Source organism: Physeter macrocephalus, chromosome 1 (assembly GCF_002837175.3).
Source record: "Physeter macrocephalus isolate SW-GA chromosome 1, ASM283717v5, whole genome shotgun sequence".
Lineage (NCBI taxonomy): Eukaryota > Metazoa > Chordata > Mammalia > Artiodactyla > Physeteridae > Physeter > Physeter macrocephalus.
Window position 1 is genome coordinate 27,181,476 of NC_041214.2, and position 12,877 is coordinate 27,194,352.

Below are 12,877 nucleotides of genomic sequence, written 5' to 3' on the forward strand. Positions count from 1 at the left end.
ACATCGCAAAAGAAAGTATTGGAAGAGCCAAGAAGTCTTTACTGTGTGCCCACTGTCTACTCAGGGCTGTATCTCAGGCTGTTCCTTTCTGGGAGAGGAAGGGAATCCACGTGAGCGCCATCCAGGGCAGCCCCCCTCCAGCGCTGAGCTGGGCTTGCCAAGCTGAAAGGTTCCCTGACCTCTCTCTGCCACCCTCCAGCACGGCCATCGTTAGCCGCCCTTTGCAGGTGATGACACCAAAGGGAAAGCACAGAGAGGCCGCAGCCCGGAACGGCCGTGCTAGGATTCAAAGCCGGGCTTTCCGCCTGACTTCAGAGCCTTTCCCTCTACCCTGCAGGGGCCCCAGAGGATTCCGTTGTTCAGAGGAGGAGAGGTAAGCGGAGGGCCAGAGTCTAAGGAAGAGGAGCCACGGAGAGAGGCGTCGGAGGGCTGGTCACTAAGAATGCGGTCGTGCCTTCAACTTTTCTGAGTTGTAACGCCCCGCACACCCTCCATCCACCCAAGTGCCCTCCAGCAGCACAGAGCAGAATGCCAGTATGGACTGAGGTCATTAGAGAGCACTTTACCAACGAAGATGGCATCTCTCTGAGCCTTGAGAAAGGACAGCTCTGGGCAGATGGAGATGGAGAAGACGGCATCCAGGCAGGAGGCACAACACAGGCAAAAGCAGAGGTGAAATCCGCCTGGTGAGATGTGAACGCTGGCCTGAGCACTGGGGGCCCACTCTTGTGACAGAAGTTCTAAGAAGCCGGCTCTGGTGAGGGAGGCCACATACAAGGTCCATCTCCTTGGGTCTGCCCCGAGAAAGGGGTGCAACTAAGAGCCCTCATTTCCCAGGGCAGAGTCAGCTGTGCTCTCAGAAGGCCGAGAACATGGGGCCCATGCGGGGCCGATGCCTTTCCCATGTCCTCTGCTGGACACGTCCTGGGATCAGGAGAGGCACCACCAGGGTCCTACCGGGGGTGGTGAGGGTGGATAGCATGCGGAGAGCAGTGACTGTCTCCTCAGAAACCACGGTTCCCCTGGGCCCCTCCATGTACCTGGCACCCCACCAGTCCAGTTCCTTGGATATGTGAGGTGCCCCCACTGTCTAGTGAGGGCACCTGGGGCTCAGAGGGGTTCTGTGTCCGGCCCAGGTCACACAGCTCTGCAAAACCTGGCCCTAAGCCCACACCTAGAGAAGTTCAGATCATCACGCTGAGGCTAAACAATGAGAGCAGGGAGCATTTCAGGTGTTGAAAAACCTCACTGTGATCAGATGGAAGATACCAGAGGCAAGAAGGAGACTTTCAGGACATTTGAACCTGAAACGGGAATCAGACAGACTGGGGTCCACATTCCAGTTCTGACCCTGTGACCATTTAGCCTCTCACAGCCTCAGTTTCCCTATCCATGAAATGGGGATGTTAACATGACTCACCAAAAAGGATTTAATGGAACTGCATATATATAAAGCACTTAGTTTGGGGCAGGGAGGTGTTTAGCAAATGGTTACTTTGACTTATCTTCACAGCCACTTCTGTGGGGAAGCCCACCAACCATATGGCGGGACAGGCGGCTCTGGTGGGGTTCAACTCCCCTTTCTATGTTCTGCGTGTCCTGGTAGGGACTTCATGAAAAGCCAGAGCCAGACCGGAGCCATGAACCCATCCAGGGCTGGGGTGCAGCAGGCAATCCATCATCCACAGTCAGCCAGTCAAGTCACCTCCCAGAGAGGAATGCAGATGAAAGCCCATTTCATCATGAAACTAGACACCAGGCTACTTCCTGCCAAGTGCACCCCTTGCGAGATGCCAGCAAAGCCCGGCTCTGGCCTTTGACATCTGCCCTTGGTTTGTTTATACACGGCGGGGCTGGGGTCAGAAAATGACAACCAAAACCAGGCAGACACACACATGTGTCAGGGACAAGGAAAGTGTTGGACAACTCCCGGGCCATGAGTACATGCCGGCGAAGGGCCCCCAGGTCAGGAGGAAGGAGGAAGAGCCAGCGGCCCCCGCACGGTGGCCACCAGTGCCGTTCTGTTCAGCTGCAGTGGGACAGAATGGACGGAAGCCGCCTGCCGCCTGCGTGCTCAGGGCTGCAGGGACACGGGAAGAACACACCCACCCCTTCTCCAAAGAGCCTACTGCCCAGATGGACAGACAGGACAGACACCCCAGAACCTTAAAATCACCACTGAGGGCAGCTACGATTACAAGTCAAAACGAACACTCAACCGTGCCTTGTGAAGCAGTCTCTACCGCGATCCGGGCCACCATTTACGAAGGGCTCTCAGGGGTCTGCTTTTATTTCATCTCTGTAACAAGCCTCTTTCTCATTCCTCCCCTTTCACCCACAAGGAGGTGGAGGCCCCGCGGGCTCAGGGATGCTCCCGAGGACACAGACTAGCGAGGGGTTCTGCTGTTCCCCCAACCTGCGGCTGGGTGTACCTGGGCTCTCGCTTCTCTGGTGCGGCTGCCCCTCCCCGCCACCAGGGCTCCTGACCCCTGCTGTCCCCCAGGCCCTCCTCCTCGCATTCCTGGCATACCTCCTGTCGTTGCCCCCCTCCCGGCTCTCCCCACCCAGGACCTTCAACGTTCTCCAAGTATTCCTGGTAGTGTAGCTGCCCAACTCTCCTTGGGCAGGCATCTGTGCTGAATCTTCTTCCTGACCCTCCATCCTTGAGCTGGGCCCTAGAATAACTAACTCATGGGAGAGCTGGACCTCCTTGCAGCCCCAGATGGAAATAGCCCCAAACAGTGGCCAACGCCCTCTCCATGAGGCTCCCCAGTCCTCCCAGTGGCTCTAAAGCAGCACTGTCCACTAGAGTTTTGGGCGATGATGGAAATGTTCTACGTCTGCCCTGTCCGATATGGTAGCCACCAGCCACATGTGGCTATGGAGTACTCGAATGTGGCTACTGCAACTGAAAAACTGGACTTTTAATTTTAGTTTCGTTAAACCTAAATGTACATAGCCACACGTGGCTAGTGGCTACTGTGTTGCACAGCACAGCTGTATAAAGTTTGTCATCCAAAAGATCAGACGTGCAGACAGCCTCTGGATATTAGATACCAATGAATAATGGACTCTTCCAGGCCATCTTGTCTAATCCCTTCCTTCCTGTGATGGAGAAACAGAAGCACAGAGAGGGGAGGTGATTCGTCCAAGGTCACACAGCCTGTTGCCAAGCTGGAGGGGCCCAGCCAGATTTCCTGGCTCCTAGTGCAGTGCTCCTTCTAGGACCTATCCGCCCCCCCGCACCTTTTCCAAGCACCTCCCGACAACTAGTACCTATAAACCTGGGACATCTCTGCTTAGCCACGAGCACCCCCCTCACTCCATGACCCTGCACCCCTACTCACTCCAGCAGCCTCCTTCCAGCCAGGCATCTCAAGGAGCTGACTTCCAGCCAGTGCTGGGTTGACGGCATGATCAACTGGGAAGCTTATAATACACACACACACACACACACACACTTTCCAGGGCCCATGGATTCAGAGACAGCCAGAATCTGTGTTTCTCCCACTCTCCCTGAGGGTCGCTGAGGTCCAGGCAAGTGTGCCAAGTGACCAGCTCCAGGATACCCCACAACTAAGGGAACCAGCAGGTGGGACCCGACCCAGAGGCACCAATCAGAGGGCTGGTGGGAACCTCTGTCTGCACCTGAGAAGCGCTGACCCATCACAGACGCTCAGGACTTTAAACCAAGACCTGGGAAAATAACGTGCCAGCTAACAGTGAGGCGGAAGCGGTCAGGGACCAAGGAGGGGTCAGGGCCCTGGTGAGCTAACCCCAAGAGATACCCAAATTATGAGGGAACAGAGATGACATAGGAGAGGTGGGGCACAGGCAGATGGGAGGGGGTCTGGGGCAGACGTGCTGTGGAGGCAGCAGTGGGGTGCCTGAGAGCAGCCCATTCCTGGACCCCCCCCCCACCACACACGCAACCTTACGCTCACCCCTTCCCTCAGGCAACTTGGATCTCCTGGGGTCTGGATTTCCAAGGGAGCCTCAACTGAACGTCCCTCCCCTTTTCTCAACGCTTGGCCCCTGGGTGAGCTTTGTGAGTGGCCCTGGGCTGTGACTCTGGCCCCTCACCCCAGAGGTAGCCACCCTCAGGGAGAAGACCAGGATCCCACATGGCACCCCCAGCAGGGCCCAGACAACAAGCAGAGAGCGACTGTCCGCCTCAGTAAACACTAGGGCAAAACTGCCCTCACCCTGGGACACCATCGTGGATGCATTTTGAGGGAGAAACCTCAACAAATGGGACAAGATCTGGAATGCTGCTGTGGCTCCAAATGGAGTGCCTCAAATGGATCCAAATGGGTCGACGCTTCTACTTAAAAGACTCCAAAGCCAGGATGACCATGTCTCTGCTGGCAGCTCTGGCCCTCCGTGCTCCCTGGTGAGGTCACGGGCCTTGGAGGTGTGAGAGATGGGGGCCTCAGGTGCCTCGTCAAGTGGGGCCCCAGGGCCCCAGGATGGGGCAGCCCGTACCCGTTGGGGTTCCCAGCAGGCAGGTCACGAAGCGGGGCTCACAGCTCTATTTATAGAAAGCAGCTGCTGCGGAGGATGAAGAACTGGGGAGAACCGGCTCGGCAGTATTTTCCAGGCTCACGCTGTCTCGGCTTAATTTCATCCCAAGCAAATAAATCATTAAGGAGGCACCGAGTCCTGGAAGATCTGATGAAGAAGGGCCATCAAACGGCACAGCCTTAACTTGAATTATGGAAGGCCTCAGACAAGCAGCCTTATTAGTGTCTGGGTTAGGCCATAACTCATGCTAACCGCCCCCTGGTCTTAACCAAGTGAGGAGCCGGGGAGAATCAGCCGGCTCCCTGGCCGCAGGCACAGCCCAGCAGGCCGTCTGCTCTCCCAGCGGTTTGCACCCCCTCCTGCAAACGTGCTTTGCTCTGTGCATTGCCTTCCCGGCGGCACCCACTCCCACGGGCAGGGGTGAGGACGGATGATCTGGCTGTGCGGTATTTAAGGGCGCTCACAGGCTGTGGTAGTGGGAGTTGCCGGCACCAGCGTCGGGAAGCCCTTCTGCGGAGCACAGGAGAGCCGAGGCCTGGGACCACCCACAGAGCCACGGCAGACTCACATGACCCCGAGCGTCATGGAGGTGAGGGGCGTGGGTTCAAGGTTGCCGGATGGCTGCCTGCCAAGCTCCTGCCATGAGCGGGCTCTTCATCCCCCCTCAGCCTCAGTCTCCTCACGAGTGACGTGGGAGAGCAGTGCCTTGTCATCCGTGGATGGAACAAGATAACATGCACAGAACGCTCACTGGCCTTTGCATGGGGCTGTGGCAGTTTAAAGCAGATGGCGCACGCGCCGTGCTGAGCAGCGCCTGGCCTCTGAAGTGCTCGCGCGAGGACTGTTTAACACAGAGCTGTTTCTATTTGCGGTAATCCCTTCCCAAACGACGTCGCCCTGGCGGGAAATTCACGGATAGGAGTATGGATTCACTTGGCGACGAGCTGTCGTGGAGGCCTTGCCCTATGCCCCCTCCCAGGGGCACCCCCGCCGGTCCCACCGACACCCGTCGGCAGGGGTGAGAACGAATGGTCTGGCTGTGCTGTATTTAAGGGTGTTTCCATGCAGTGGCAGCTGCCGACACCAGCTTCTGCTAAACAGACTGCCTGCTGCCTCAACAGGCTGCAGCATCAGCATATCAGGAGCTTGTCAGGAATGCAGCCTGGGGCCCTACCCAGACCTGCTAAGTCAGAATCTGCTTTGAACAAGATCCCCAGCGGACGTGAGCGGCACATGAAAGTCTGAGGTGCGCAGCCGACAACCAAGTCTATGGCGAAGTCCCAGCATCACACCCACTGTACAGGACGGAGAAGTTAGGAAACCTATGCCCCGGTCATCCAGGTAGTAAATGGAGAGATCAGTTATGTGTGGTCCTGACGGCGCTGAACCCCCCTAGTTCTGTGGTCTGAGCAGGAGGGGGGTATCTGACGTGTGGGAGGCACTGAGAGGCCACGGAGGGTCTTCCTATGTGTGGATGTGGGAGTGGGGAGCTCCTATTCTAAACTCCACCCCAGCTCCAAAGGCCCTTCCACCCTCACCCATCATTCTCCTCCTGAACTCCTACGTCCTCCTTCACCTATGTCGGGCTTTTCCATATGGACTCATAAACTGCATGGAATTCTTACTCTCTTGTTTCTTGCAAGGTGCACCGTCAAGGAGGGGTTGGAGGCCTGGGTTTTAGTCTGGTTCTGCTGCTCATTAGCGGGTGACCTTGGGCAAGTTCTCCCAGCTCTCTGTCCATTCAGCTCCCACCTGTAAACGTGGGTCTTGCACAGGCTGCTGAATGGCCCGTTCCAGCCCTAAAGCCTGGGGCCTGCCTTCAACCCCTGCTAGTCCCAGAAAGGTGGAGACCGGCCGTCTCCTCCTCACTCGCTTTCCTCCATGGTCCGGCAGCGGGCAGCCCACAGCCAGGCCTAGCAACCATCTGTTCAGAGGCAGATGCCGTTCCTCAGGCCCGCCACCTCACAGCCCAGCCCTGCTGCACACACTAACGTGGGCACAGCCGGCGAGGACACCGCTTGTTTGGACATCCGTGCTGAACACATGCTCACCAGGCAAGTCACCACCGGGAGCTACAGAGTGCTTGAGCCAGACATTTAGCTGGAAGCCTTTAAAACTGCTCGCAGGGAAGGCTGAGCACTCCCAGCTCATTTGTGACAAACTCACAGTGGCCTCTGAGCCTCGGGTGGCACTTCCTTCATGTATCCTAAAGAGAAACGAGTCAAAAACCTCCCCAGACCAATGTATTCCCTTGTGTGGAATCCCTCAGAGTTCACAATGTGGACCCAAATTTAATAACAATAATTATTTCCACATCTAATAACACTAAGTAACTTTAACAACCTACGGGAGCTGTAATAGTTACAACCGGCAATTTTTTTTTTTTTTTTTTTTTTTTTTTGCGGTACGCGGGCCTCTCACTGCCGTGGCCTCTCCCGTTGCGGAGCGCAGGCTCCGGACGCGCAGGCTCAGCGGCCATGGCCCACGGGCCCAGCCGCTCCGCGGCATGTGGGATCCTCCCGGACCGGGGCACGAACCCTTGTCCCCTGCATCGGCAGGCGGACTCCCAACCACTGCGCCACCAGGGAAGCCCAACCGGCAATTTTTAAACCTACCCTTTTCAGTACCTTCTATGTGCCAAGCACCAGCCTAGTCACTTTCTATATATGACCCACGATCCTGACGGCTCGTGGCAAAGTAAGTTTCTATTACTATTACAGATGAGGAAACCGGCTCAGGGGTGAAGTGACTCTTTCAAGGTCACAGCTAACTAGCAGCCAAGTCAGGACTGGGCCCGGGGCTGGGAGATCCCTGAGCCTCAGTTCTTCCCATGACACCAGGCTGTGAGCCTCTGAGAAAGATGGCAGCAGCTCTGCGGTGGCCCACGGTGACACCTGTCCCAAACGGGCCTGCGTTTCAAAGCTCACTTCTGCAGGCAGGACTTCCTGGACTGAACCTACTCTTGACTGTGTTAAATGTGGGAAAAAACCCTCAAAGCAGGGCCACAGCGTCTGAGTGAAACAACCTTTTTTCAGCTGAAAGTCTGTTCCTTTTTAGCGGGAAACAAAGGGTAGGGGCCAGTTTCTGAATGCTGAGATCCTGAATTGAATTGCTGGGCCATCATGCAGCCTCTGCTTGGCCCGGGTGTGGGGACAGATGTGCTGTGCACGGTGCCTAATGAGGGGTGGAAGTGGATCACTCTGGGGTCAGGCTTCAAGGGGGTGACAGCTCAGAGCCAGCCTCACTTCGTTCCAGGCAACTGTGACTCCAGTCCCGCTGCGACGGAGAAAACATGCACTTATTGAGCACCTACTATGTACTCTGCTATGAGGGTGGCTGAGGAGGCTAGGATGCAGTCCCGCCTCAAAGAACTGCCACTCTCAGCAGCATCAGCAGTAGCAATAACAAAACAGCAAAACACACCTCTTATGAACCTGCTCTGTGCAAGTAAGGGGTCCAGGGGTCTCACTGTGCTGACATATACCCCACGTAAGGACTGACTGCATTATATATCTCAAATGATGGTAGTCCAACGATGAGTCTGAAGCCGTCCTAATTGCAAATTAATGTGATTGTGCCGTATTTAAAATCAGAAACAAAATCTTTCACAAGCATTCATCGGGTGCCCAAGACGAGCTCAGCACTGGGCACGGCACGATCAATAATGCAGGCTAAGTGTGTGATAGCAACAGCTCCCCTCCACCCCGCACCTAACGTGAGCCACATGCTGGACCACGCTGCGTTTCTGCATCAATCTTAATACTCACCAACTCTGCAAGGTACATATAATTATTCCCACTGCACAGATGGCAAAACAGAGGCTTGAGGATGTCAGTTAGCCAGCAGGGGGCAGAAATAAAATTCAAATCAGGATCAAAAGTTTATTCTCAAAGACTGGAAACTGCCTAAATGTCCAAAAATAAGGGTCTGGATAATCCAATTATGATACAACCATACCATGGAAACCCATGCAGCTGTTAATATGGAATGAGGCAGCTCTACATTAGTCATATGAAACAATCACCAAGATCTATTAAGGGGGAAAACGAGATGCAGAGCAATGTTCACAGTATGATCACATTTGCGTGAAACTCCTCTGTCATAAAATTCTGGAAGGACATAGGAGAAAGTGATAATGGTGGCTAGCAGCAGGAAGAGAGGCTGGGGAGCTTCGGGGTGGAGGCATTTCACCAGGCACGCTTTTGTAGCGCCGAAATTTGTTGCCACATGCATCATTCACCTTCCAAAAGTATTTTAAAGTCCCCAGTGGGGGACTTCCCCACTGGGGGAAGTGCCTCCTGGCTGACCATCTGTGCCCTGGGGAACTTCGCACCCACCTGGGGAAAGAAGGCATACACATGTGGAAAAGTGAGTGACTGGGGCAAAGCGGGGATTGGCGGGGCATGGGAGGAGGACTCAGCCTTGAATTGGGGGTGCAGGGGACAGAGCCCTGGGTTGAGGGCTGTGGTGAGCTGGAGTCAGAGAAGAATGATAGGGTGCGGGGCAAAGGGGAGACCAGGCCTGGACCTGGCTCAGGAGGGAGGAGGAGTAGAGAGTCCAGAGGATGGGGCCACCCAGGAGACACCGGGGAGCTGGGCAGGAAGGTCGTGAGTGCAGTGCAGACAGCTCTGGCAAGGGGACGGTGTCCTTGCAGCCATCCCGGTAGAAAACGCTCTCTGGCCTTCATCAGCACCAGAAGCCTTGGCTGGACGCCAGCCTCCTCTGCTGAGCTGATGCGCCAATAAATGCTTGTTGGCAGATCAATTAAACCATCTAGGAATGACGTCTGGAACGACAGTTTCCCTGGCTCAGAGCAGGTTGACAAGGCTTCCCTGCCCACTGGGCCTGAGATCCTGGGGCCCCGCTCCCCATCCCCGCTTAGTCAGCCCTGGGCTCGGACACCTGCTCTTTGGAATCGGCGGGCAGAGTGGAGGCCACAGGGCCGGCCCAGGTAGCAGGAGGCACGGGAGTGGTCACGACGACCTGGGTTTCAGGGCAGCTCTGCCATTGGCTAGCCGTGCGGTCTTGGGCTAACTCTTCACCTCTCCAAGAGTCAGTTTCCTCGTCTATAAGATGGGTTTTAATAACAATTACATTGCCTCAAGGTTTATTGCGTGGGCTGAAAAAAAAAAGAAAATGAGTAAAACACTTGGCCCAGGGCACAGAATTTGGGTGGATTCCCCCAAACGTATAATTATTATGACCCTCAAATCAAAGCTGCTCCGTCTGGGGTCCCCTCCCTTCTTCCTGTGTCACTCGCGTACTACTCACTACCATAAGAACTCCAAGACAGGAGACAAAGCCGTTCTGTCAGCCCTCCTGGCCGCCAGCATGTGGAAGGAGGAGCCGGGGGCTGGAGGGCACTTCCAGAAACCAGCCCAGAGCAGATTCCAAAGGCCTGGCCCACCCCACGGGCCACCCTCACAGCAGTTGGGACATTTCAGTGACATTCTCCTGTTAGCGACCAAAGGATGCCTGATTCACAGCCACCACTGGGGCTGTTTATACGCAACTAGCTTTTCAGAACGCCCCGCGGAGTGCTGTGCTCAGCCAAGAGCTTTGAGGGCTGGAGGTGAAACCGGGGGGAGGGACAGCATCTCAGGGCCTCCTCCAAACTCACCGCTGAAGGAAAGGGTCCAGTCCTCTGCTGAGTGGCCACCCAGCCCGGTGGAGCAGCCTCTCCTATTCCTTCTCTTCCTGCCTTGTCTGTAAACATCTCCACAAGGGACCCACTAAGCCAGTGTGCCTCAGTTTGATCCAGTTATTAGCTGTGTGACCTTGAGCAAATTACTCAAGCTCTCTGGGCTTAATTTCTTCATCAGAAAATGAAGATGCTAATAAAGGTATTAGTTCAAAGAGTTGTTACAAGGATTAAATGAATTAAAATTTGTAAAGTGCTTAGAATCTAGCCCAGCACAGACTAAGTATCAGAAAAGTGTTAGTTAGTGTGGTGCTGTTATTGCTGTTATTATTTGACCCTGGACCCAGTCATCCGGAGCCAGCTGGCCTGTTTGCCTGGCCTCGGCTCTGCACTTCCCAGCTCACTCAGATGGCAGAGCCCCTGGGCGTCCTGCAGCTCTTTACTGTAAACCCCCCAAGATGCTGAGCTGTTTCATCCCATGGTGTAGCCGAAGAACACATTTGTAATAGGAAAATGCACTTCCAGGAGCTCTTGTCCTCCACAAACACATATTGCAGAGTTACAGGCAGTTAGCCCTTTCTAAGTCTTCCTTTCATAGTCATAAAAATCAAAAATTGAGAAAATCATGCCCATTAACTTCCTTCCTACACATTAGAAGGGAAGCCTCTTATTGAGGCCACTTTTGTTTTTATCCATAGTTGAAGCCCCGGACCTGGCCCAGCTCACCTAGTTAGTCAAAGCAGCACCAGTCGCTGTGGGCCTGCTCTGTGCTGGCGAGCTTTATCATGCCCGTTTTACAAAGGAGAACACTGAGGTCCAGAGCGAGGAGGTAATCATCGTCCAGGGCCTCCTGGTGAGTCCTGGGACCAAACTCTAACCCCATCTGTTCTACCCCCATGGCCTTGTGGGGAAGCAACCCCAGAGAGCGGCCCTGCCTTTCTGCCCTAGAGCCTGTCTCTAACTGTGGTCACCTAACCCCCTTGCTGGGTCTGAATTTGGGGACCCACCTTCGTGTCCACAGCCAATTGGCTCAGAATTCTTTTCATGCACAGAATTCCACCTTGGGTCACCCTACCTGCCCAGGGACTCCCTAGGGCCAAACCCTTTTCAGTGTCCAGGGACCCACTGGACTTCAGCCCAGGTCACTAGCCACAGGCGTCACACAGTCCCTTCCCAACCAGCCCGTCAGACTCCCCTCAGCCTGTTCTTTGGTGGCTCACCCTGTAGTCAGGGCTTGTTCAAAAAAGCTGAGCTCCCCCTTTCTGCCATCACACCCTGCCCAAGATAGAGAACATCACTCCTATCTGGAGAAGGTGCCAGTACCATAGCACTCAAGCCAATCCTGTCACCCAACGGGAGATGCCAGAGCCTCGCATCACGTGACATCCTGGCCTTGTCTCCCCTTGCCTCCTGGATGGGCTTTCTAGCCTCAGCCAACCTGAAAAAATCACTGCCACCAGGGAGGATAGAATGCTCCAAGTTTCAGTCTCACCAAGCACCTCCAGCCACCTGAAGGATCCAAGAGCTCAAAATGCTCTGATCACGACTGTCCTCTCCCATCCAGCCTCTACACCAAGCAGAACACCATGGCTTGAATGCTCTTGAGCCTATCCTTCGTGGGGGAGCCACCGGCTGCAACCTGGTCAGCACCTTAGTTTTCTGCCAGTAAACCAAGCAACAGACAATAATCCAAGTGTGAATCAATACCCAAGAGGAAGCCCACCTTGGGGTCCCAATGGTTGGCTCAGGTAATTCCTCTGGGTATCAGCGCCAGCCTTTAATCCCAGCTACCATAATACTGGTGCCGTCACACAAGATCTCACAGCAGCTATGAAAGGGACCTGATACCGTCCCATTAACAGATGAGTAAAACGAGCCCTAAAGCATTAGAGTGACTCACCAGAGACACAAAACCACTGAGCACTGGGGATGCAGTGGGAAATGAGGCATGTCAGACCCCAGAGCCTTTGTACACCAAGGCCATCCTCGTAGTTCAGTGATCAGTTCTGGCAAGTAGATTTTCCAATTCCATTTAAAAAGAGCGTTTGTTGTTGCTGTTGGTTTTCTAAGCACTGGGGTGTGCCTGGTCATCATGTCTTTGGGGGTTCTCAACATTCTCCACAAGGCCCTGCAGTGACTAAACTAGCCCGATTCAGGACACACTCATCCTCTCTTTACTTAACCAGTTAATCAGAGAAAACAGGCCACTTTGCCATTCAATGGCAACCTGAGTCCAACAGCCATGGAAATGAAATATGAGCAAAAGTGTCGCCAATTATACCACAGAGTGGAGCACACCAGCCACTTTCTGGTGGTCTGTCACCCTTGAAAATGGTCAACCCACACTAACCTGAGTCAATGTCAATTTTTACTTGAGTAAAATCTTGTTCTTGACCTCTTTTCTGGAGTGTCACTCTCAGCCCCTCAGCTAAAGGAGGGAGCATGGGAAAAGAGTGGGCTTTGGAGGCTGACAGACGGGGGAGGTTCGGGTTCTGGTTCTCCATAGCTCTGCTCTTGAGTTTCTCTTCTCTGAAGGGGGGCAATTATATCTCTCATTTAAAATGAATAAGCTGGGGGCTTCCCTGGTGGCGCAGTGGTTGAGAGTCCGCCTGTCGATGCAGGGGACACAGGTTCGCGCCCCGGTCAGGGAGGATCCCACATGCGGCGGAGCGGCTGGGCCCGTGAGCCATGGCCGCCGAGCCTGCGCGTCCG

At 54.7% G+C, this 12,877-nt stretch overlaps 1 protein-coding gene across 2 annotated transcripts in view; it reads right to left on the minus strand.

The window, feature by feature from the left end:
* Positions 1 to 12,877, minus strand: part of SPSB4 (splA/ryanodine receptor domain and SOCS box containing 4) — a 62,534-nt gene that overhangs the window by 47,667 nt on the left and 1,990 nt on the right. The window contains exon 2 of one of the 2 annotated variants that reach the window (XM_024131881.2): positions 8,855 to 9,643. The exons of the other annotated variant lie outside the window; for it this stretch is intronic. Within the exon in view, the coding sequence (XP_023987649.1) occupies positions 9,615 to 9,643 (29 nt within the window). The 3' untranslated portion in view covers positions 8,855 to 9,614. Of the gene's footprint in view, positions 1 to 8,854; positions 9,644 to 12,877 lie in introns of those variants that run through there. 2 annotated transcript variants of the gene reach the window in all.